Genomic DNA, 24,897 nt, shown 5'->3' with positions numbered 1-24,897 from the left:
CACGTAGGTGCAGGGGCCCAAGCACTTGGGCCATATTCTACTGCTTTCCCAGGCCATAGCACAGAGCTGGATGGGAAGTGGAGCAGCCAGGACACAAACCAGCACCCATATGGGATGCTGGCACTGCAGGTGGTGGCTATACACGCTATGCCAGGGTGCCGGCCCCCATAGTCAGATTTAATGCTGCATCCATGCTGAGACCATGTTGTCCCTGAGTGCTCCTACCTAAAAACTGAGTGTGATCAGGGTCTGAGGGCCAGGACTGTGGGCCCAACATGAGGCATTAGGGGGCTTTGCTTTAGCCTGGCAGAGGCTTCCTTTGAATTATGCTGTAATTGTTACTGTTTTCAGATTTACTTATTTGAAAGGGAGAGAGACAGAGAGGGAGAGAAGAAAAAAAAAGATCTTCAGTCTGCTGATTCACTCCCCAGATGGCCACAGCAGCCAGGTCTGGACGAGGCCATTATCGTCCCTCATGTGGATGGCAAGGCGGGTTGGCAGGAAGCTGGATCTGAAGCAGATCTGCTGGGACTCAAACCAGCGCTCAGACTTAGGATGCTGTTGCTTCGCTTTTTGCACCACAGTGCCAGCCCCTGTGCAGCAGGTTGAGGCTGCTCCTTTTTCTGTTCTTCTCCGCTTCTGCAGTCCTCAGATCTGTATTCTGGTCTGAGGTTCTCCATGCCTATGGCTACTCTACCTCCCCCACCCTCAACTTATTCTTTCCAGGTCTTTCCCCAAGTTAGTCTCTGGACTATCCAATTCTGTCTTGGCATTTGCATCTCAGAAGGCCCTGGCAGATGCAGAATATAGCCACTGCCCTGGCTGATGCCAAGAAAGGACTGAAAAATATACAGCCTGAGAAAGAATTAGATCGTTCCGAGGCGTGGTTTCTGTTTGCTTGTAGTCACCATTATTGCAGCCCTGGTTGTGAGCTCTCATGATGCATGGCATTAGGTTATCTGAATTGCAGTAAAATTTACTTCTAGGGAGGAAAGAAATCGATGTTGCACAGATTTTTTTAAAAGTTTATTTATTTATTTGAAAGTCAGAGTTACACAGAGAGAGGAGAGGCAGAGAGAGAGGTCTTCCATCCAATGGTTCACTCCCCAATTAGCCACAATGGCTGGAGCTGCACCAATCCGAAGCAAGGAGCCAGGAGCTTCTTCTGGGTCTCTCACGTGGTTGCTGGGGCCCAAGGACTTGGGCCATCTTCTACTGCTTTCCCAGGCCATAGCAGAGAGCTAGATCAGAAGTGGAGCAGCTGGGTCTTGAACCGGCACCCTTATGGGATGCCGGCACTTCAGGCCAGGGCGTTAACCCACTGCACTGCAGCGCTGGCCCCAATGTTGCACAGATTTAAGATGTATTTTTTGGGTTGTGTTTTAACCTTTCTGAAATTGGGATGAATCCACACTTTCATTGACAGGATTTTTTTTTTATCTTTAAAGGTGAATAATAGTGCATCCTGACATTAGAATAACAGTGGTGTTATAGAGTCAGTAAAATACATTAGCCCAGTTCAGGTCACCAGATGTCAGGTACCATAATGGAGCCCAAAGATCTAAGGTGCTGAATCAGCCTCTGTAGGTTATTTGACTTTTTCTTAGCTTTACCTATGAAGAAAGAAAAGGAAAACCCTAAGGAGGAGTATTATGGGATGGAGAGGTGTATGGTAGGTATACGTAAGAAGCGACTGCATGTGCTCTTGTCACTGTGGCTTTAGTCACTCTTTTTCTTTCTTTCTTTATATATTTTTGGTCCTTTATGACTCAAGCTACACTATAAGCCACACTTACCTTGTTTTGGTCATTCTGTCATCCTGAAATATCTTGTGTAATGAGAGACCTGTGATAATAAATGTTTTCACTCTGTGTTGAACCCCTTGTTGATTTGTGTTAAAGAACACCAAGTGGAGGACCCAGCAAATAAAGTCAAGTTTACCAGCAGTCTCCAGGGAGATGGATGTGATCTGCTTCCTGGATTCTGTAAATGTACCTGCTGATGTAATTGGACTCTTTGTCACTGACTGTTTCTGTTTTTTTTTTTTTTAATATTTATTTATTTATTTGAAAGAGTTACAGAGAGGCAGAGGGAGAAAGAGAGAGAGAGAGGGAGGGAGGGAGAGAGAGAGGGAGAAAGAGGTCTTTATCTACTGGTCTGCTCCCCAAATGGTCTCAGTGGCCGGAACTGAGCTAACCCAAAGCCAGGAGCCAGGAGCTTTTTGCTGGTCTCCCACATGGGTGCAGGGGCCCAAGGACTTGGGCCATCTTCCACTGCTTTCCCAGGCCATTGCAGAGAGCTGGATCGGAAGTGGAGTCACCAGAACACAAAGCAGCATCTATATGGGATGCCTGCGCTGCAGGTGGCGGCTTTGCCCACTATGCCACAGCGCCAGCCCCTGTTTCCCGTATTAGTTGAAACCAGTGTTGCCTTTCTCTCTAGATGCTGCCTCTGTGCCTGCCTCAATTTCTCCTAGCATTCCCCATGTTTCAAAAATTGCAAAGACTCTGCCTTCGAGAAAATGTAATCATTATTACTGCTCTAGACTGAAATCAATCAATTTTGGATATTCAAGAAAAAGTTACTCTTGTTATTACTGTGCAGATACTATGAAGAACATATGATGTATAATGTTCTATTAGTATAGTTTATATATTTTGTTATGTGTAAATTGTGTTATATAACCTATGGCATGTTGTTAGTGTATGGTATATTTTATTACAGCTTTTAGTAGACATATCTTAACAAAACAAAGTTACATCTGCCTAGGAAAAAGTAAATGAGGGATTACTCTGATTCACTACATTGTTTTCGTTGGAGAGATTTGAACAGTTTGTTGAAAATACTTCAAACGTACCTGATTTGGTGAGTCTTTGAAAAAGTTATTTGGGGTAGAGAAAGGAAAATGTTCCGTAAAATGGGAAATATGCTAAAGTTATGAAGTTAAGGCTGGGAAAGACCCATTGTGGTTTAATCCAGTCATTTTCGAACTTTTTTTGATATTGACACATAGTAAAAAACACATTTTACACCATGGCCTGCTAAATTCATTGATTCATTCTTTCCTTCCTGTGTGCCCATTCATCCATCTATCATCTGTGTATAACCAAGACATTTCACAAAATAATACCTAGTTTACTAGATTTGAGGCACGCCAATATTTTCTGGAACATTCATCTCCATTTCTTCTTATTTTTTTTAAAGATTTATTTTATTTATTTGAAAGAGTTACAGAGAGAGGTAGAGCCAGAGAGAGAGAAAGGTCTTCCATCTGCTGGTTCACTCCCCAAATGACAGCAATGGCCAGAGCTGTGCTGATCCGAATCCAGGAGCCAGGAGCTTCTTGCAAGTTTCCCACATGGGTGCAGGGGCCCAAGCACTTGGGCCATCTTCTACTGCTTTTCCAGGGCATAGCAGAGAGCTGGATTGGAAATGGAACAGCCGGGACTCCAAACGGCACCCATATGGGATGCTGGCCCTGCAGGCTGAGGCTTTAACCCACTGCACCACAGCGCCAGCCCCCTTCGTTTCTTTTAAATACTGTTTGTGACCCATAATTTGAAAAACACTTAACTCATGAAAGAATCATGATCTGAAGAGACAGACTTGGTACAAATATCTGTCCCACTACTAATGCTTTCTATGAGCTTGGTAGTTACTTCTTCCCTTTGAATTTTTTTTTTTAAGATTTTATTATTTGAGAGGTAGAGTTACAGATAGAAAGAGGGAGAGACAGAGAGTGATCTTCCATCTGCTAGTTCACTCCCCAAATGGCTGCAATGGCTGGAGCCGAGCCAATATGAAGCCAGGAGCCGGAGCTTCTTCCGGGTCTCTCATGCAGGTGCAGGGGCCCAGGCACTTGGACTACCTTCCTCATCTTTCCCAGGTCATTGTCAGAGAGGTGGATTGGAAGAAGGGCAGCCAGGGCATGAACCAGTGCCCATATAGGATGCTGGTGATAGCGTTGGTGGAGGCTTAGCCTCTAAGCCACAGTGCTGGTCCCATTCTCTTTGAATCTTGTTTTCATATGTAAAATGAATGCAGTTGTTCTGATGAGTGAAGAACGAGTGTCTGACGTGTGCATAATAAGTGGGAAGATACCAAGGTCATACCTTCCTGTGCATTTGCTCACTTTCTCTGCCTTCTACCTGCTCATGGTGAGGTTGTTAGAGAATTTCCAGGCTGTGCTTATCCATTTGCTCTGTTAGTGGGTTGGGTCTCTCCCTCTCTCTGCTTGTCATCCTGCCACGGTCCGAGCAGGGGCAGGGTCTGAAGATGAGGTGAATAGTCTTGTGCCAGTCTTCTTCTCCCTTGTTTCCATGTTCAGAGCAAGCTTGGGTTCTTTGATTTTGCTTCCTTAGTGACCTTCATCTGATGTTCCCCCTGGAGGATAATTGTGTCCCTCTTTTGCCCCAGGACCTTGGAGTCAGTGCTTAGCTTCAAGTGCCCAGCTATTCTCGCAAGATAGATGCTGCTCAGGCTCCCACAAGTTACCTCTCCTGGGCCTGACCCTCTGGTCCTCTAGACACTCAGAGTCTGCAGGTGCAGAGCTGATGTACCATAATTGACTTAGCCATTCCCTTATCATTGCATACTTGGATCATCCTCTTTTTCTGCTAAATTAGAAAATTCCGATTTAAGTAAGATGATGCTTTAAGTAGTTTTAAATGTTGGCTCTCATTATTTTTTATTAGAAAAGATGCTATAAATACACCAAATTGATCAAAGTGGGTACTTTTTCTTAAGAAATGAAAAACCCTTCTAAAACTAGATATATGCATGCCATTTTTTTAAACCAATAAGAGCTTGTGTGATTCCTGATCTAGTATGGCCATTGTTGCTTCACCACTAATGAAATTACAATCTCTGGGCAACACACGACAAATTTGTAATGGTTAGTGTGCATCACAACTTCCATGCCCCGTGTATGTACACTGGGTATGCCAGTCCCCTATTTTACTACCAGCTTACTTAGCTTTTAACACAGTTCTGCTCTTATTCTGACTGTGTGTCTACTTTGTTACTTACCTAAGCCTAGAATATGACATTAAAAGCACAAAAATAGATAATTGAGATAATTATCTGTTTCAAGGTAACTTTTAGAAATTATATGGCATTTTAAATAAAAGAGTTTTATAAAGATATCTAGATAGATTTTTATTCATGTCTACAGCAAATGAACATTCTTTCTGTGTAGTGATCCCCGGTCCTACAACTGAGAGCTTACACATCTTGTAGTTCTTTTCTAGTTTTATTCGAGAGTTCACAAGGTCAGCAGTCTCCTACTTCCTGTAGACTTGATGAGGATACAAGACAAGGGGGAAAGGGAGACAGCAGGAAAGAAAGAGAACCACTGATCTGGGTTTCAGTATGTGACAGAGAAGCCATTTCAGGGTCCTTTTCTTCCCCAAATAATTATTTAGCACTGGAACACATCATCACATAGTCAGTTTGACTCCCAGATGATGATGGCTGAAACACCCAGAAATGGATTCTACTGTGTTAATGAAGCAATCAGATTCAACATATGGAAGCTTGCTTATTCTGAATCAAAGAAAGTAGTCACTTCCTAACTGCATATAGCAGAGAGGAAAAGTACTAAAGGAAGTTATATACAATGAAACCATTAAATGCAGATTTGCCACAAGGCAAGATGGTAATACTTGAACATTATGAAGTGCAAAAACTGCACAAACACATTATGTTTTAAACACTTCATCTATTTAACAAACTATGTACACTCTTCATCTAAATAAGATAAATTGAGATTCAAGAGGCAGCACTGTACTGGCAAATCTCATCCTAAAGGCACCCATTAATATAAATCAACAGTAGCAATTTGGTTTGATCATTTATTTGCAAGAATCATTAAGGTCTATTAGCATAATTATTCCCTGTGGGATTTCATGTCGAGGAAATGAAAAATGACATTATCAATATTTAAAAGATAAGTGTGTAATGTTCAGAGTACTTAAGCAGTCATCTGCAGGTGGTGTCCAGCTGCAGCAAATTAGATTAGATTTGGGCATTTTTCTGAATGAAAGAAAAATTGTTTTGTTTTAGTTGCCTCATTTTGTAAAGCCACATTTTGGAAAAAAAAATTTATGTATGAAAAAATCATAGTTCATACCCATTAACATAGCATCTTTCAGATCAGCAACTCTGATATGTTTAACCCTGTTGGGTTGTAACTATTGGGAAACTTTAACCAGTATAATCCATCATTTATTATTAGCAAAAGCTCTCTCCTTTCAGTGCCTTAGACCTTTCAGTAAAGACCTCAAGGTAAAAAGCTATTTTCTGAAGGATGTGAACCAGAGGTTTCTCCTTAGTGCCAGGAGGGCATAAATCTTATCTTTTCATATAGGATGGTGGTCATTTACCTTTTGAAATAATCTTTAAATATAATAATTGCTTTTTAAAATGCCAGATAATGCAACATTGTTCAGTGATTAAGAAATAAGTGAAAAGACTTGGAGAAAGATTAGCGTGCATATTTTGTCATTCAACTCTATGACATTCTGGAAAAGGCAAAACTATAGAACAAGTAGAACAATTAGTGGTTTCCAGAGCTTCAGAGCAGGATGTGAGTGAGGGCTGAATAGGGAGAGCATAGAGGATTTTTCGATAGTGAAATTATTCTGTATCATACAGAAATTATATCTGCCCCATACTTATCATGGGGCATACGTGAAATTATGAATTTGTGGAAACCAATAGAGCCATACCAAAAAAAGTGAACCCCAGTGTTGAATATGGTAATAATAATATAATATAATTATAAATAATGTATCAATAGCTCATCAATTATATCAATTGTACCAGAGTAGTGTATAATGCTAATATAGGGGAAACTGTGTGGGTATGGGGAGAGAGAGATCATAGGGAATTATTTTTTTCTGTCTAATTTTTCTGTAAAACTTAAACTGCTCTAAAACAAACCTAGCACACTAATTTTAAAAATGTAATAATTGTATCTTTAAAAGGAAAAATTAGTTGTTGCAAGTGATTAGATTGTCTGATTTAGGTCAATATTTGGGCCAGAAATTCTTTTCTCAACAGCTATCTATTAAATTACATAAATTCTACCATATTGATAGATAGGCTGGAAATAAGGAGTTACAAAAGTGCTTCAGAAAGTTCAGGAAAAGACGGAATTAAAAGGTAAGTTTACTTTGGTGTGAAAACATTTGTAATCCATGAGTAATTTTTTCATGATACACATTTTCCATTAATATTTTGAAGACCTTTCAAATAACTAAAATTTGCTGTAGAGCTGAAAGTCCTTAATTAGAGATGCCAATAATATTGAAAAAGCATATATGTTTGCTGACATATTTTGCAATATCACCACTTTGCTATTAGGAATGAGATTTTTTTTTAAAAATGTATTTTGATTCTTTGAAATACAGAGTTACAGAGAGAGGTAGAGACACAGAGAGTGAGGTCTTTCATCCGCTGGTTCACTCCCCAGATGGCTGCAACAGCCGGAGCTGAGCCTATCCAAAGCCAGGAGCTTCTTCTGGGTCTTCCACGTGGTGCAGGGGCCCCAGGACTTGGGCCATCCTCCGCTGGCCTCCCAGGCACGCTAGCAGAGAGCTGGGTCAGAAGTGGAGCAGCTGGGAGTCAACCTGGTACCCATATGGGACGCTGGCACTGCAGGCTGAGTCTTTAACCTGCTGTGCCACAGCACCGACCCCAGAAATGAGATTTTAACTCATGCTGTTGATGTGTTATACTCTGTTTTATCCTGTACATACCCCCATTATCTACCCCAACCACAGAGATGCTGACACATGAGAGTCTGGCTCTGACAAAAAGGAAAATCTATAGCAGGCTGCCTGCTTTGCTGCATCCCATGTCAATTTACACAGAACACTGAAGGGGTGCGTTGGTGCTTCTCTTTCGCTTGGAGAGTAATACCAATGAGTAGAGCAGCAGAGATACCACAGATCAGCAACCATGTGAAAAATGACCCACGGACAGAAAGGAGCAAAAGGTTTGCAGCTCCCAGCAATTCTTTCAAGGCTCAAGTTAAGCATTTTTATTCACACTGTATTTTCTTTTCCTTGTGGTCTCTGCCTTTGCTGCATAAATAAATAATTTCCTACAACAAATATGTTGCATTTCTTTAAATATTTGTTTATTTATTTATTTGCAAGGCAGAGTTACAGGCAGAGTGAAGGGAGGGGGAGAGAGGGAGAGAAAGAGAGAGGTCTTCCAACCTCTGGTTTACTCCCCAGATGGCCACAACTGCTGGAACTGGGCTGATCTAAAGCCAGGATCCAGGAGTTTCTTCTGGGCCCCCCACACGGGTGCAAGGGCCTAAGCTTTTGGGCCATCCTCTGCTGCTTTCCCAGGCCATCAGCGAGCAGCTGGATCAGAAGTGGAGCAGCTAGGACTCGAACAGGTGGAAGCTTAGCCTACTACTGTGATGCAGCAGGTTAATGCCCTGGCCTGAAGCACCAGCATCCCATATGGGCACCGGTTCTAGTCCCAGCTGCTCCTCTTCCAATCCAGCTCACTGCTAATGGCCTGGGAAAAGCAGCAAAGAATGGTTCAAGTGCTTGGACCTCTCCCACCTATGTTGGGAGAACCAGAAGAAGAGAGACTTTGCCTAGCCCCAGCCATTGCCACCATCTGAACCAACAGTGAAAAATCTCTCTTGCTCTGCCTGTAGGTCTTTCAAGTAAATAAATAAATGTTTTAAAAGTGGTTTGAGTCATTACATACTCCTTTTTTAGTACAAAGTGATATCTGGATAAATGAAATATTTGGAAAGAAGCAAATCTAATAACATGTGTCAAAGAAGTCTGAATATTTTAAATTGAAGGAATGTGAAAGTGCAACGTATCAAAATCTGTGCGAGGCAGTTCAGGTAGGGAATAGAGGGAAAATTATGTTTCTGTGTAAAAGGAATGGTCTTAGGGGGCTGGCGTTGTGATGTAGTGGGTAAAGCTGCCGCCTGCAATGCTGATATCTCAAAAGGACGCCGGTTTGAGTCTTAGCTGCTCCACTTCTGACCCAGCTCCCTGCTAGTATGCCTGGAAAAGCAGCAGAAGATTGTCCAAGTACTTAGGACCCTGCACCCATGGGCCCAAAGAAGTTCCTGGCTTCTGGCTTCAAATCAGCCCAGCTCCAGCTATTGCAGCCATTTGAGGAGTGAACAAGCAGATGGGAGATCTCTCTGTCTTTCTCTCTCCTGTAACTCTGCCTTTCAAATAAATAAATATTTTTAAAAAAGGAATGGTCTTGGCCGGCGCCGCGGCTCAATAGGCTAATCCTCCGCCTAGCGGCGCCGGCACACCGGGTTCTAGTCCCGGTCGGGGCGCCGGATTCTGTCCCGGTTGCCCCTCTTCCAGGCCAGCCCTCTGCTGTGGCCAGGGAGTGCAGTGGAGGATGGCCCAGGTGCTTGGGCCCTGCACCCCATGGGAGACCAGGAAAAGCACCTGGCTCCTGGCTCCTGCCATCGGATCAGCGCGGTGCGCCGGCCGCAGCGCGCCGGCCGCGGCGGCCATTGGAGGGTGAACCAACAGCAAAGGAAGACCTTTCTCTCTGTCTCTCTCTCTCACTGTCCACTCTGCCTGTCAAAAAAAATAAATTAAAAAAAAAAAAAGGAATGGTCTTAAATATATAAACTTCCAACGTAGGAAACTAGAAAATAAAAACATACAGAGCAAGCATAAAGAAGGAAATGATGGTACTCTTACCAGAAATCAACTGACTTGGAAATTGGCCAAAATTAATAAAGTAAAAGATTTGTTCTTTGAAAATATAAGTAAGATTAATCAACTCTCACTGGACTGATGAAGAACGATACTTCTCCAAAGTAACTTCTTTATAGAGCTTTCTTTATATGAATAATAACATTATTTTAATCATGTGTTCATTTAACAAAACTTATTTAGCATCTACTTTATGCCAGGCATTATTTTCAATGCTTAGGCTATGTTTGTATTTTAAACAAAAATTTCTGGGGAAGACATTTTAATTAGAACGTACTTTACAATGAGAAGCTAAAGCCATACTTTTGGTAGAATTCATGTGGAGGTGGATAGACTAACAGGGAATTAAATGCACACAACAGTTGCATCCTGGATTCAAAATATTTTGCATTATAAAATATCCTGCAACCAAGTTACTTTTGCAGATAGAAACATTGATAATGCCCACATTTAGCTTCCACAAGTACTATCCTAATGTTGGAAAAGAATTTGAATATAAGGTGAGAACTTCAAGCCCAATATTGTTCTCTATGTACTGTTAACCTTCTGCATTTCAGTTTTGGAAGTTCCTCTTGACATCTTCATGCCCACTGACTGTTCAGTTGAGTCCACTACTTCTAGGTCCATCAAAGATTTTATTTGTTACAGTGTTTCTCATCTCTTGCATTTCTTTATGATTCTTCAAGTTTCCATCTCTTTATTACTCTGTGCTTGCGTGTTATTTACATTTTCTGGTCCTTAACATATTACTGATTTTTACATTCCCATCTAATGTTTCTCAAATATGTAACATCTGAACTTAGTTTTGGTGCTTACTTTGGCTTTTGGATTATTTTTCCTTCCTTGCAGTAACTTGTCTTTAGCATATAGCTTTTTGTTGAAAGTTGGATGTGATATATTGGATAACAGGACCTGGAGCTTTTTGTAGGAGGCTCTGTATCATATGGCTAGGGGCTGGGTTGTTTTTAATGTTTGCAGAAGCCAGAGGCTTCAAATTGCTCTGTAATGCTTTTGCTCATTGACTCCTGTTGTCTTTGGATTTCCTTTATTAGAATTTTGATGGAATGTTTTGTAGTTTTTCCAGCTATAAGTCAGTCTTTTTTTTTAAGATTTATTTATTTGAAAGTAAGAGTTTTAAAAAATTATTTTCTCTTTATTTTTGTCTGACTGGATTATTTATAGCTCCAATATTCATTTTATGTGTGTTTTTTAAATGATTTCTATCTATTTATTGAATTTCTTATTTACATTATGCACTTTTTTCCTCATTTCTTTTTTAAAAAAATATTTATTTTATTTATTTGAAAGACAGTTACAGAGAGAGGTAGAGACAGAGGTCTCTCATATGCTGGTTCACTCCCAAAATGGCCTCAGTGTCTGGAGCTGAGCTGATCTGAAGCCAGGAACCAGGAGCTTCTTTCGGGTCTCCCACATGGGTGCAGGGACCCAAGGACGTGGGCCACCCTCCACTGCTTTCCAAGGCACATTAGCAGGGAGCTGGATTGGAAGTGGAGCGGCTGGGACTCGAACTGACACCCATATGGGATGCCGGCACTGCAGACTGGGGCTTTTACTTACTGCGCCACAGCGCCGGCTTCTCCCTCATTTCTTTTTTTTTTTTCTTCTCTCTCTCTCTCTCTCTCTCTCTTAAAGATTTTATTTATTTATTCGAAAGTCAGAGAGTTACACAAAGAGAGAGAGAGAGGTCTTCCATCCGATAGTTCACTCCCTAGATGGCCGCAACAGCTGGAGCTGTGCCGATCCAAAGCCAGGAGCCAGGAGCTTCTTCCGGGTCTCCCACGTGGGTGCAGGGGCCCAAAAACTTGAGCCTCCCTCATTTCTTTAAACTGTATTCTCTATCATCTCTTTGAGTTTCCTTAGGATCATTATTTAAAATTTTTCTTTTAGTTATTTCATATATTTTCTTCAAATCTGGTTCTATTTCTACCAAACTATTGTGTTCTTTTGGAGGTATCATGCTTTTTTCTTCTTTTTCCCTGTATCTCTATGTTGACATCTGCACATCTAGTATATTAGTTTTATGGAGAAGGATTCAGTGGAAAGGTTTTTTTGTGTTGTTGTTTAGTTGGAATGTGGGATATCAATTGGGCAATTTAGTTGGTTTGGGTTATAGGTGAGCCCAGCAATGTAAACTCTGAGTGATATCTTCAAGTGTAATCAACATCCATGATGTCTTTGACTGACATAGTTGTCGAGTCTGCAGCGCTTCATGGAGGTAGTAATTTGACTTTGAATTCAACATGGGATTTCAAGGATGTGTGTCCTCTATCTCCATGAAGGTGGGTATTAATCACACTAGAGTTTGTGATGGCAGTAGACTCTCTCTTGTGCTGTGAAACACAGAGGGAGCTGTCCTCTTGTCCTGCCAGGAAAGTCCAAGTGATGGTGGGCATGGTGGCACCACTCACTGTGGCCCTGGAACTGTGTGACATGGGTGCAGTCTTCACCAGGTCCTGCTGGGTGGGTGTGACTGGTGCTAGTCCTAACTTGGAGGGGAGGCGGTTTGGAGAGCACCTTGCCCCAGTCCTACAGGGTAAATACAGGTTATGTTGGGGATTGTTCACTGGTAAGTGGTGGTCTGGAGCAGTGGAATGCAGGTAGGTTTTTCCCTACATCCCACAGGGTAGGTTCCAGTGACTCTGAGGAATGCAATACTAATAGTCACAGCCCTGGAGCTTCAAGACAGGAAGGGTACCTTGTCCAGGTCTCACAGGAAAAGCCTAGGTTATGATGGTCATTGCGCAATGGCAACTGTGGGCATGGAATGGAGATAGAGCCTTCCGAAGGTCCACAGGGTAAGCACAGGTGTTCCTGGGGCTTACAGAGCTGACAGGATGTAGTTCAGACCTTATCCAGGTCTCATGTTCCACACATTAGTTATGCTGGGGATTGTGCACTAGCAGGTAGAGTTCTGGAGCAGTGGAAAGCTCATAGGGTCCTCCTCCCCAGGTCCCATGGGGGAGATCTCTGGTGACTCTGTGGAGTGTATCTGCAACAGTCTCAGTCTCAGAGATGCAGGTCTCAGAGAGCACCTTATCCAAGAACCAGGTTATGCTGGGGATTGTGCATAGCCTTTGCAAGCCCGGATCAGCAGGATGAGGATAGGATCTTCCCAGGCCCCATGCATCAGCACAAGTGGCCTTGGGACCTACAGAAGAGTTACAGACCCACAGCTGCACTTTGCAGTGGGGTTCTTACCTCTGTCCCTCAGGGCGAAACCAGGTAACTGTGGAATAGCTTCAACTGTAACAGTCTCCAAAATTCAGGACTCAGAGGGTAACTAGCCCAGGTCCTACAAGGTGATTGCACATTATACTGGTTACTGGGCACTAGCAGGTGCAGGCTTTGAGCACAGGAGTGCAGATAGGGCCTTCCTTGGGTCCTGCAGGGGACTGAAGATGACCCTGGGACCTACAGCACCAGCAAGCACAATCCCATAGATGCAAGGTGCAATGGGATCCTTACCCAGGTCTCCAAGGGTGAGTGCCAATTTTGCTGGGGATGGTGGATGGGCAGCCTCTAGCCTGAAGCAGAGAAATGCAGATAGGGCTCTCAAGATCCCACAGGTGAGTGCAAATGCTCCAGGGATTGTAGCACCTACAAGCATCCAGAGCTGCCATTCACAGAGGGGACTGCCCCAGGTCTCACAGGACACGCTAGGGTGTTGCTGGGGCTTGTGCTTTGGCCTTAAGCACCCTGTGCGAAGAAGTACAGAAGAGGACTTCCCTAGGTCTGGACCTCTGGGCTTGTGTACAGACTGTGGCTGGTGCTGAGCCCTCGGAAGCCAAGGGGGGGTCTTCTGTAGATCGAGCATAGCTCTGGGGCTTGTGCCCAGAAATTCTGCAATTTCAGGATGCAGAGAGGCCTGCTGTCTGCCTTGGAAAGCACCAGGCCTCTGGCTTTTGGGGCTTCCAGCAGAAAGGGGGGCTGCTTGTTGTTCCCTAAGACAGAATGGAGTTTAGCAGAGTTGTATCACAGCAGCTCAGGTCTGGCACTTTGGGGGCAGAGGGAGGTAACGTGGGTTCCTCTTGTGGAGCTAAGCTCGGATCCCATCTGCTGTTAGACTGCATTTAAAGCCAGTGAGTACTATGGAATTCTCCTGTAGTGAGAGCTTCCAGTGTGTGGCCAAGGCAGGGCTTATAGAGCTTGCACTTTACCTTTTTCTCTCTCTCTCTTTCTTTTTTTTTCTTTCTTTCTTTCTTTCTCTTTTTTTTCTTTTTTTTTTCTTTTTTTTTTTTTTTTTTGACAGGCAGAGTGGACAGAGAAAGAGACACAGAGAAAGGTTTTCCTTTGCCGTTGGTTCACCCTCCAATGGCCGCCGCGCTGATCCAATGGCAGGAGCCAGGTACTTATCCTGGTCTTCAATGTGGGTGCAGGGCCCAAGCACTTGGGCCATTCTCCACTGCACTTCCTGGCCACAGCAGAGAGCTGGCCTGGAAGAGGGGCAACCGGGACAGAATCCGGCGCCCTGACCGGGACTAGAACCCCGTGTGCCGGCGCCACAAGGCGGAGGATTAGCCTAGTGAGCTGCGGCGCCAGCCAGTTTACCTTTTTCAGGCCAGATGGCATCCCCTTGGCTGGGGAGCCATAGCAGGAGCTGCGGTGTACTTTGTTCCTCTCTCTTAGCTGGCTTTTAGAGTCTCTGTGCTAGTTGAAGTTCCCATAGTTACTGACATTTTCTCTGTTACCTTCTGAAACCCTCCCACCCCCCTTTTTTTGGTTCTTCCCTGTAACTGAGGTGAGCCAACTTGATCTCTCTCTGGGGAAGTGTTTTATAATCTTACTGGTTAAATTCATCTTTTTAATACTGCTGTTGTTTTTTTTACTTTCAAAAGTGTTTCTTAGCTCCTCTGACCACATGGATGAACCAGTAGTCAGAGAAATGTCTTTGTCTTGATTAGACAGAGGCTATGGTGAACTCTTTTCCCCTGTAAAGTAACACTCTATTATGAGATGGTTCTGAATGTATTTGACAGTGATTATTCTTCCGCTGCCTTCATTCTTCACCATAAACAGCCCAGTGGGCTTTCTGGAGGTATGACCTGTGAGATGCGGGGTCCTCCTGAGAATGTGACTTCTAGTGGTTTCTTTTATACTAGTCCACAGTCAGTATCCAGCAGCTTCTTAAAGCCCCCACCTAAGTGATCCTACTTGTTTAGGGCTCCAGTAGCTTGTGCTTCAGGTAAGTAGGTCTTGTTTGTGACTCTGGATTCTCTGTTCTCCAGATGTCAGGGTTTGTCCCCTGATCTCAGTTTTATGATAGAGCCAAGACAAGTGGTTGGGTTTTTTGTTCAGCATTGTTTTTTGTTTTTTTTTTTCCTGATTGTAAAGATGAGAATAAGAACTAAGTTTTTTACATGTGGTAGTTGAAATTGGAAGTCCTATTTGTTATTAATCTTTAAGCAGACATATTGCTACATAGGATGTACTTCAAATTGGGACATCAACTTAATCAAGTCATTCTAACTACCTTTTTAAAAAAAAAAATTATTTATTTGAAAGTCAGAGTTAGAGAAGGAAAGGGAAAGAGAGAGGTCTTCCATCCACTGGAGTGAACTCCAAATGGAGTGAACTTCCATTCACTCCCCAATTGGCCCCAATGGCTGGAGCTGGGCCAGTCCGAAGCCAGGAGCCAGGAGCTTCCCCAGGGTTTCCAGCATGGTTGCTGGAGTCCAAGCACCCGGGCTTTCTTCTACTGCTTTCCCAGGCCACAGCAGAGAGGTGGATTGGAAGTGGAGCAGCTGGGTTTCGAACTAGAGTCCATATGGGATGTGGGCACTGCAGATGGTGGCCTTAGCTGCTAAGCCGGCCCCACCGATTTAGTTTTAAGGTTTCTCTAAATATACCTAAAATCTATTCTTGTTCATACATTCTTCCATTTAAAATGGACTTTTATGTTTAACTTGCTAACGAAATAAAGCAGACCAACATCCTGCAATCATCTGACCTTCTCTAGTCCCTGGACCACGTAGAAGAGTAAGATCCGTGTGGCTCATACATTGTATTTCCCGAATTCAGCAATAGCTGCGTTGGAGGCTGAGGTGAAGGCTCCCGTACCGGCACCATACCCACAGTGCCTCAGGGTAACCCCGCGAGGCGGACAGTGGCACAGAACTCGCGCTGCTGAGCTGACACCAGTCCGCAGCCGCGGGAGATTAGGCATTGGAGGAGCAAGACGCTCTGTGCGTGCAAGTTGCCATCGGCCCCACGCACCAGACGTCGTTTGCGTGTTTCTCGGGAAACAGTTTGAAGAGGCCTTGCCTCGGTTCCCAACCCACAGAGTTTAACCACCTGTGGGACATCGTGGGCTCCCCAACAGCCATAAACGCCCTACGTCAAAGATGCAGGATCTGAACTTCCCGCCCGAGTCGTCTGGGCCTACGGAAGGAGCCCCCTCCTACGAGGCGCCTAAGAAGCTCAATGCCGATTGGGTCCTTCGGCGTCCAATGGGAGGCCGCGCCCTGCGCGGGCCGGCCTCGGGCAGGCCGGGTGGCGAGCGAACGCGGCGGTTGCCGGGAAACCGCGTAAACAGTGGACCTGGTGCAGCCCGGGTCGGCCTCTGAGCGCAGCAGGCGACTCTGTTTGCGGTGGGTGGTGGCGGTCGCCCGAGCCCGTGGGCGATTTTCGGCAACCAAGATGGTGAGCTTGTCCGGGGATTGGCAGCCTTTTATGTACTCGTTGGTTTACTTGTAGTTTGGAGAAGTGCCTGAGAATGAGAGCGGGGCGTGTTTGTGGTCAGAGGCTTCAAGTGCTCATATTTAAGGCAACGTCTGCAGTGGGGTTCAGCCTCCCCGACCCGTTCCCCAGCGTGTTAGCTTCGTCTTTAAATCTGCAAGACTTCTGAGCGAGAGCCGACGGCTCAGGAAGCGCTGGACCTGCTACATTCGCGTCGGGAAAGCCTGAGCCGCACCTGCAGCCTTGTGGGGTTGGGAGGGAGCAAAGAGGGAGTCCCGGGCCTGGAGAGCCAGGCTTCCTGGCTTTGGAGCCTGGTACTGCTGCTCATTAGCGCAGCACCCCCGGTAAAGCTACTTTAGACTTTTCATTCTTCCACTAAAAACAGGGAGTGGTGTTAGTACGTGTTCGGTGTATGTACTGGTATACTCCTCTATCGTTACTCTTACTAGGATGCTTCTCTAAATTTAGGAAGGAACCACAGATTCTGCGTTTGTTACTGTTGCCTATTTTCGTATCATTTATAGTAATAAATGGGGTTTGGGAATATCGAAGTATAACTGCCCACGACCCCCCCTCCTTTTTTTTTTTTTTTTTTATACTACAGGCTTCCAAAAGGAGAACCTTGAGCTTTAGCGAAAGGCATCAGAAATTAGTAGATGAAAACTACCGTAAAAAATTGCATGTCCAAGCACTCCAAGAAATAGAGGCTCAGATCAGGAACCAAATGGTCAGGAACGAGAATGACAACCGGGCAGAGCACAAGAGATTCCTCAGATTATTACAGGATGAACAATTTGAGTTGGATATGGAAGAGGCCATCCAAAAGGTAAGTTTTTCTGTTTATTGTTACATTTATTTTCCTTCATTGGTGCCTTGGAAATGAATCAAACCAATTATTAATACTGGAATTGAGTAGACAACCACCATGTGCATCAGCCCAGTGTCCTGACAAGGAGCTGATATTTTGGAGCTAGATTGTTTGTGAATTTTAGTACTGCTGTGTTTTAGCTGTAGGACTTTAAGTAACTCTTTATAAAAAGCTACTTAATCTAGTAAATGGGATAATAGTGCCTCCTACTTAAGATTGTTGTAAATACGTGCAAAGCCCTTGGAGTTGTGCCTGGCACGGAGTATGCACTCAGATTTCCTTCCACAGAAGCATGAAATCCATAGTTAGTAATGTCCATGGTTTTGCTAATGTAAGTGCAGTTGTGCCCTTGGCATTGTGTGATGTCAGGAGTCATATGAGATGTGGATGTTTCACTCTCTGTAGTGCCAGTGTTGTTTGGTAGGTTTAGGGAGACAGATTGTTTCCTGCATTCTGCAGTTACCATCAAACTTTTTTCTGTTATTTTATTTTTTTATTTTTTGACAGGCAGAGTGGACAGTGAGAGAGACAGAGAGAAAGGTCTTCCTTTTGCCGTTGGTTCACCCTCCAGTGACCGCCGTGACCGGCATGCCGCGACCGGCATGCTGCGGCTGGCGCACCGCGCTGATCCGAAGGCAGGAGCCAGGTGCTTTTCCTGGTCTCCCATGGGGTGCAGGGCCCAAGCACCTGGGCCATCCTCTACTGCACTCCCTGGCCACAGCAGAGCTGGCCTGCAAGAGGGGCAACCGGGACAGAATCCGGCGCCCCAACCAGGACTAGAACCCGGTGTGCCGGCGCCACAAGGCGGAGGATTTGCCTAGGGAGCCACGCCGCCGGCCTTTTCTGTTATTTTAGAAAAGATTTTTTTCACTCATTAGAGGTTGCAAACATGGATTTTCTAATTTTTGTTCCTTTCACATTTAATAGCTAAAACTCCTTTGTAGAGAACCTTTCCTCAACTAGAGTTATTTTTTCAGAGTAGAAAGAGAAATAGTTATTTTCAGAGTGAAAAGGTGGTACCTTGGCTACTTCCATTTGTGTCCATCATCTTTTTGTTATTTAAAATTTATTTAATTTTACTTTTTCTCTTTAAAAATATCTTTAAATATTCAGAGATCATTATATGCTAACATTAAGGCTTCCTCCGGGTCTCCCATGTGGGTACAGGGGCCCAAGGACTTGGGCCATCTTCTGCTTTCCCAGGCCACAGCACAGAGTTGGATAGGAAGTAGAGCAGCTGGGTCTCAAACAGGTGCCCACATGGGATGCCACCGCTTCAGGCCAGGGCGTTAACCTGTGCCTCAGCACTGGCCCCAAGCCTTCTTTAACCTTTGATACTTCCCTTGTCTTCTGTCAGAACAAAGTGTTCTACATTCATGATTTTTTCCTTTTTTTTTTTTTTTAAATGTTAGAGGTCTTCTTGTCACCACTGCAGTTCGTTTACTGTGATAGAAGCATGACCTGTGTCTCAGTTTAGCCATAATGATAATTTTGGATACCACAGTCACCAGTGCCCATTCTCATCTAGAATGAGGCCCATGATAGTTAATTTCTGTGAATTTGACTGGACCATGGGGCACCCAGGTGTTGGATCTAACATTATTCTAGGTGTTCCGGTGCAGGTGTTTGAGGTTAGTCTGCTGCATAGAGCGGATTGCCCACTTGGGTGATGTGGGTGATGTGGGTGGGTGTCATCCAGTCAGTTGAAGGCCTGAAAAGAACAAAAAGGCTGGCCTGCATCCTGGATAAGAGAATCCTTCCTGCCTGCTGCTGTGGCACTATCAATTCTACTGCCTTTCAGGTCTTCAGACTCAGACTGGAACTAAAACATTGGCTTGTCAGCTCGCTAATGCATCCTGTAGGTCTTGGGACCCCCCCAGCCTCCTAATCGCTTTCTCTGGAGAGTTCCAAGTTCAGGTTCATTGCATGTATTTCTTGTCCCATACCTGGAATAGGTTATTGTGTAAATGAGTCCTATTTTTTAAGAAAATTTTATTTACTTTTATTTGAAAGGCAGAGTGACAGGGAGGAATGGATCGCTAGGGAAAGAGGAGTCGGGGCAGGAGAGCGGGGAGAGAGAGAGAGAGAGAGAGAGAGAGAGAGATGGACGGACTTCTGTCTGCTGATTCATTCCTTGAATGCCTGCAGTCACCCAGGTCTCCCATGTGAGTGGCAGGGGTTGAAGTACTAGAGTCATCTGCTGCCTCCCAAGGCGCACGTTAGCAGGAAGCTGGAGGGGAAGGAGAGGCAGGACTGGCAGTTGGATACAGGAAGCGAGTGGCCGTTAAGTCTGCTTATTCTTAAAGGGATGTAATGGCTTTTTCAGGTCTTTTTCAATGAATAAAACTTAGGACAATGCATATTTCTAGCTTTTTATTTTGAGATAAGTTTAGATTTATGAGTTGCAAAATTGGATGCAGAGTTTCTGCATGCCCATGACCTGATGGCTTGTTATGTTCCTATCTTTCATAGATTAAAGTCATAGGAAGATGTCGAAAACATAGAAATTAACCTTGATACAATATTGTTAACCATGGGATTTGTTCAGATTTCATATGTTTTTCCGTTAATGCTTTTTTTTCTGTTCTAGGATCACACCTCCTTAGTCTCCTTCAGTGTCTGTCACCTCCAGTCTCTGAGAATTTCTTCCTTTTTCCTGGCTTTTGTGGCCTTCCCAATTTTGGAGACTGTGGTTCAGTTGTTGTAGTTCTTTTTTTTTTTATTTCACAGGTAGAGTTATAGACAGTGAGACAGAGACAGAGAAAGGTCTTCCTTTTGTTGGTTCACTCCCCAAATGGCTGCTACAGCCGGCACTGCGCTGATCCGAAGCCAGGAGCCAGGTGCTTCCTCCTGGTCTCCCATGCGGGTGCAGGAGCCCAAACACTTGGGCCATCCTCCACTGCCTTCCCTGGCCACAGCAGAGAGCTAGACTGGAAGAGGAGCAGCTGGGACTAGAATCCGGTGCCCACATGGGATGCTGGCACCACAGGTAGAGGATTAACTAAGTGAGCCACAGTGCTGGCCCCATAGTTTTTTCTTTTTTTTTTTTTTTAAAACAATTTATTTATTTATTTGAAAGGCAGAGTTACACACACACACACACGGAGAGGGAGAGGGAGGGAGAGACAGAGATATCCATCTATGGTTCCCCAAATGACCACAATGACCATGGCTGGGCCAGGCTGAAGCCAGGAGCCAAGAACTTCCTCTTAGTCTCCCACGTGGGTGGAGGGGCCGAAGCATTTGGGCCATCGTCCAAGGCTTTCGCAGCTCCATTAACAGGGAGCTAGATCGGAAGTGGAGCAGCTGAGACTTGAACCAGCGCCCATTTGGGATGCTGCTGTTGTAGGCAGCGACTTAATCTGTTAGGCCACAATGCCACTCCCAGTAGTAGTTTTTTTGTTGTTGTTTGTTTGTTTTTTAATTATTTGAGAGGCAAAGAGACATAGTGAGCGAGCTACCATCTGCTGGTAGTTCACTCCCCAAATACCCAGGAATTAGGAGCTCAATTCAGTTCTCCCACAAGGTGGCAGGAACGTAACTACTTGCCACCCAGGGTGTGTATTAGCAGGAAGCTGGAATTGGGAGTGGGGTCTAGACTGAAGGCCAGGCACTGTGATGGTGTACGCGTGCATCCCACATGGTGTCTTTTTTTTTTTTTTGGACAGGCAGAGTGGACAGTGAGAGAGAGAGACAGAGAGAAAGGTCTTCCTTTGCCATTGGTTCACCCTCCAATGGCCGCCACGGCCGGCGCGCTGCGGCCGGCGCACTGCGCTGATCTGAAGCCAGGAGCCAGGTGCTTCTCCTGGTCTCCAATGTGGGTGCAGGGCCCAAGCACTTGGGCCATCCTCCACTGCACTCCCTGGCCACAGCAGAGAGCTGGCCTGGAAGAGGGGCAATCGGGAAAGAATCTGGAGCCCCGACTGGGACTAGAACCCGGTGTGCCGGCGCCACAAGGCAGAGGATTAGCCTAGTGAGCCGTGGTGCCAGCCCCACATGGCGTCTTAACCACTGCACCACATGCCCTCTCCTTTTATAGTAGTTTTGTATTGGTATATGCTAAATTCCCCCAGCTCTAGCAGTTTAAAACAATACAAATTTATTATCTCACAGTTTCTGAAAATCAAAACTCTAGAGATGGTATTGCTGGGTCCTCTGCTTTCTCAGTAGGAAGAAATCAAGGCCATAGCTTGGGGTTCATTGTTACCAAGAGTTCAGGGTCTTTTTCCAAGCTCATTGAAGTTAACTGAAAAATTCATGTTTTTTCAGTTGTAGCACTGAGGCCTTTATCTCCTACTGGTCACTACCATTGCCTGCTACGTGGCAATGGGCTTCCCCGAGGCTCAGTGGGGACTAGCCTCAGCTAAGCCAAGTCATTTTTACAACCCAACCGATTAGGTTAGGCTGCCCAGGATACTCTCCCTTCAATTAAGTGAATGTCAACTGACTGGGGATCCTAATGCCCTTTTCATGAGTCACAATGGAGAGTAGATGGTATTAATATGTATTATTCTTGATAATAACCTTGAACATTTGGTTGAAGTGATACCTACCGGGATTCTTCTCTGTAAAGTTACCAATTTTTACTTGTAATTACAAAAAATTTGCTGGCATCCCATATGGGCACAGGTTCAAGTACCAGCTACTCCACTTTTGATCCAGCTCCCTGCTAATGGGAAAGCAGTGGAAAATGGCCCACATGCTTGGGCCCATGTACCCATGTGGGAGACCCATAAGAAGCTCCTGGCTTCTGGCTTCAGTCTAGCCCAGCCCTGGCCATTGGGGCCATTTGGGGAAATGAACCAGCAGATGGAAGATCTCTCTCCTTTTCTGTCTCTCCCTCTCTCTCTCTCTAATTTTGCCTTTCAAAAATAAATAAATAAATCTTAAAATAAAAAGATAGCTTTGCTGGGTGAAGTATTTTTGGCTGGCAGTTTTTCCCCCCCAGAAGTTGGAATATATCACTCGATTTCCTTCTGTTCTATGAGGTATCTCTTGAAAAAAAAAATCCATAAATCCTTTAAACGTAACCTAGTGCTTCTCTCTTGGAGATTTTAGAATTATCTCTTTGTGTCACTCTTTTGGGAGTTTAACTGCAATGTGTGGTGGTGATGGTGTTTTCTGGTCATGTCTATTTGTGATCCTGTGCGTTTCCCATACCTGAATGTTGTCTTTCTCCAGGTGGGGGTGTTTTCGGCTAAGTCATTGAATGAATCTTCTGGCCTCTATTCTTCTCACCCCCTGGGATCTCAGTTATGTGAATGGTGATCCATTCAGTGGTGTCCCATGTGTTCCATAGGCTGTTTTTGTTCTTTTTATTCTTTTTTCTTTTTTGTCTGAGATATTACAAAAGACCTGTTTTTTTTGAGTCCAGGTTTTCTTTTTTTTTTTTTTCCCTGCTTGATCTAGTCTGTTGAGGCTTCCAGCTGTATTTTTATTTGACTTACTGATTTTATCTCTAAGACCTCTGTTTGCTAAATTTCTCATTTATATCATGCACTCATGTCCTAATTTCATTTAGCTGCTAGTCTGTGTTCTCTGTGTTTCTTTTTTTTTTTTTTTTTTTAAGATTTTATTTATTTATTCGAGAGGTAGAGTTACAGACATTGAGAGGGAGAGACAGAGAGAAAGGTTTTCCATCCATTGGTTCACTCCCCAAATGGCCGCAACAACCGGAGCTGCACTGATCTGAAGCCAGGAGCCAGGTGCTTCCTCCCAGTCTCCCATGCGGGTGCAGGGCCCAAGCACTTGGGCCATCCTCCACTGCCTTCCCGGGCCACAGCAGAGAGCTGGACTGGAAGAGGAGCAGCCAGGACTAGAACCGGCGCCCATATGGAATGCTGGCGCCACAGGTGGAGGATTAACCTGTGCCAAGGTGCCAGCCCCCTCTATTTCTTAGATCCTTAAAATCATTCTTTTGAATTCTTTATCTGGCATTTCAGTAGTTTCTCCTTCTGTGGAGTGTGAAATTAAAGCATTATTGGATTCCTTTAGGGGCATGATATTGCCTTTTTCAAATTTCTTGTCTGTTTATTTTTGTGCATCTGGTGGATCATTTGCCTCTACTGTTTTGGAGGGTGGCTTTCATGGTTTGAAGGCTGCTGCATGAAGATGTGTCTTCAGCTGCCTGTTGGGTAGGCTACTTGGGCACTAGTTTTCAGTTGGATGCTGAAGTGTAGCCTCCCTATGTCTTCTGCCAGTGTGAATGAGGGCAGTGGCAACAGGGGTTTGGGAGGATTCTTCTCAATCCCAGTAGGGGCATGCAAATCTTGGCAGTGGCTGCCAGAGGTGTGGCAGTGCCAGGTCCAGGTCTGTGGCTTGTATACTCTGCTACTGTGTCTACCAACACTGAGGCAGGCTTGGATTATGGTGAGGCTGGAGTCTGAGCTACTCACCAAGGAGCTGGGGTGGACTGCCTGCAGTAGAGCTGGAGTCTGGGTCCCTCAGCTAAGCTGGAAGCAGGCTAGAAAAGGGCAAGAAAAGAGCAGCCTGAGCAGATACGGGTGACCAACCATGTTTGTGCAAGCCAGAGCAGCCTTGGACCACAGTAAGGGTGGAGCCTGGATCACTCACCAAAGTAGGAACCTATTGGAGAAAAGAGCTGTACTGATGAGTGGATGTACACACTCAACTGTACCCCAAAAAAACAAAAGTGGGCTCACACGTCAGGGCTGGAATCAGAGGTATTCATCAAAGCTGGAGGCTGCTGGAGTAGGGAGCTGCACAGCTTGGGCACCTAGTTGTGCACCACCACAAACACTGAACAACTGCAGGGTGCTGAGGTCTTGGGTGCTCAGCAAAGCCAAGGCCCACTGGAATCCCAAGCAGGTGTGTACAACAGACATTCCCACCAAAGCCCGTGCTCACTCAAGCTAAACTGAAGCACTCACCAAAGCTGTGGTGTCAGTGGGCAGCCCAGGCAAGTATAGGGACCAGGTACCCATCAAAGCTGGGTTTTGTCAAGCTGCCCAGGACTAGAATTAAAGATACTCACCAACAGCTGGGATTTAACATAAACGACAACCAAGGCAGGCCCTTGGTGCTAAAGCCAAAACCCCCTGGCCCAGGGAAGCCACACTGCCTGAGTGTTTGTTCTTGTGTACAGCCACATTTCCCAGAACCAGGGTGTAGGGAAGAGAACTGTGGTGGGCCAAAGGGTCTCCTTCGTGGTGAACCCTACTGCTCCCTGGTGTGCACTGCCTTGTGGGAAGGGAGGGAGTGCAGGAGGATGGGCAAGTCTACAGAAGCAAGTGGCCGGCTTCTAAGGTCCTGGAAGCAGGCAGGACCTACCGCACTGGACTACCTGTCTTTTGTACTGCAGAACACTATTTGGACTAAGGTGCTGTGTCTGTTTCCACTGTCGGGCCCAGGTGATTTTGTGGAACTGTGATCATTTTCCAGCATGGTGGAGTGTCTGTGAGGTCCCAAGCATGGGGCTATATAGGGATTCTGTCCTTCAGGGTGGTGTGGTTTCAGACAGTGACTCCTTTCTGAAGATGGCATCCTACTGCTGCAGCCTGTGCTGTGGAGGTTGGGGAGATGACATTGTGAGTTCCTTCCCTGTTGCAGAGCTACAGAGTATACTGCGAGTAGCTCTCCTTGTGGGAA

At 45.0% G+C, this 24,897-nt stretch overlaps 1 protein-coding gene and 1 non-coding gene across 5 annotated transcripts in view; one reads left to right on the top strand and one right to left on the bottom strand.

Moving 5' to 3' along the window:
* Positions 1-24,897, top strand: part of MNS1 (meiosis specific nuclear structural 1) — a 229,406-nt gene that overhangs the window by 147,318 nt on the left and 57,191 nt on the right. For 3 of the 4 annotated variants that reach the window (XM_070054243.1, XM_070054244.1, XM_070054242.1), the window contains one exon: positions 17,026-17,247. In XM_070054243.1, coding sequence (XP_069910344.1) covers positions 17,026-17,247 — 222 coding nt within the window. Of the gene's footprint in view, positions 1-16,193; positions 16,386-17,025; positions 17,248-24,897 lie in introns of those variants that run through there. The other variant, XM_008268965.4, reaches the window with a different exon arrangement.
* Positions 18,693-18,826, bottom strand: LOC127484039 (small nucleolar RNA SNORA1). Its single transcript, XR_007910820.1, has one exon. It is a non-coding gene; the product is annotated as a small nucleolar RNA SNORA1 (small nucleolar RNA).

Source organism: Oryctolagus cuniculus, chromosome 12 (assembly GCF_964237555.1).
Source record: "Oryctolagus cuniculus chromosome 12, mOryCun1.1, whole genome shotgun sequence".
Classification (NCBI taxonomy): Eukaryota; Metazoa; Chordata; class Mammalia; order Lagomorpha; family Leporidae; genus Oryctolagus; species Oryctolagus cuniculus.
The sequence above is the reverse complement of the archived record's forward strand: the minus strand, read 5'-3'. Positions and strand labels throughout refer to the sequence as shown.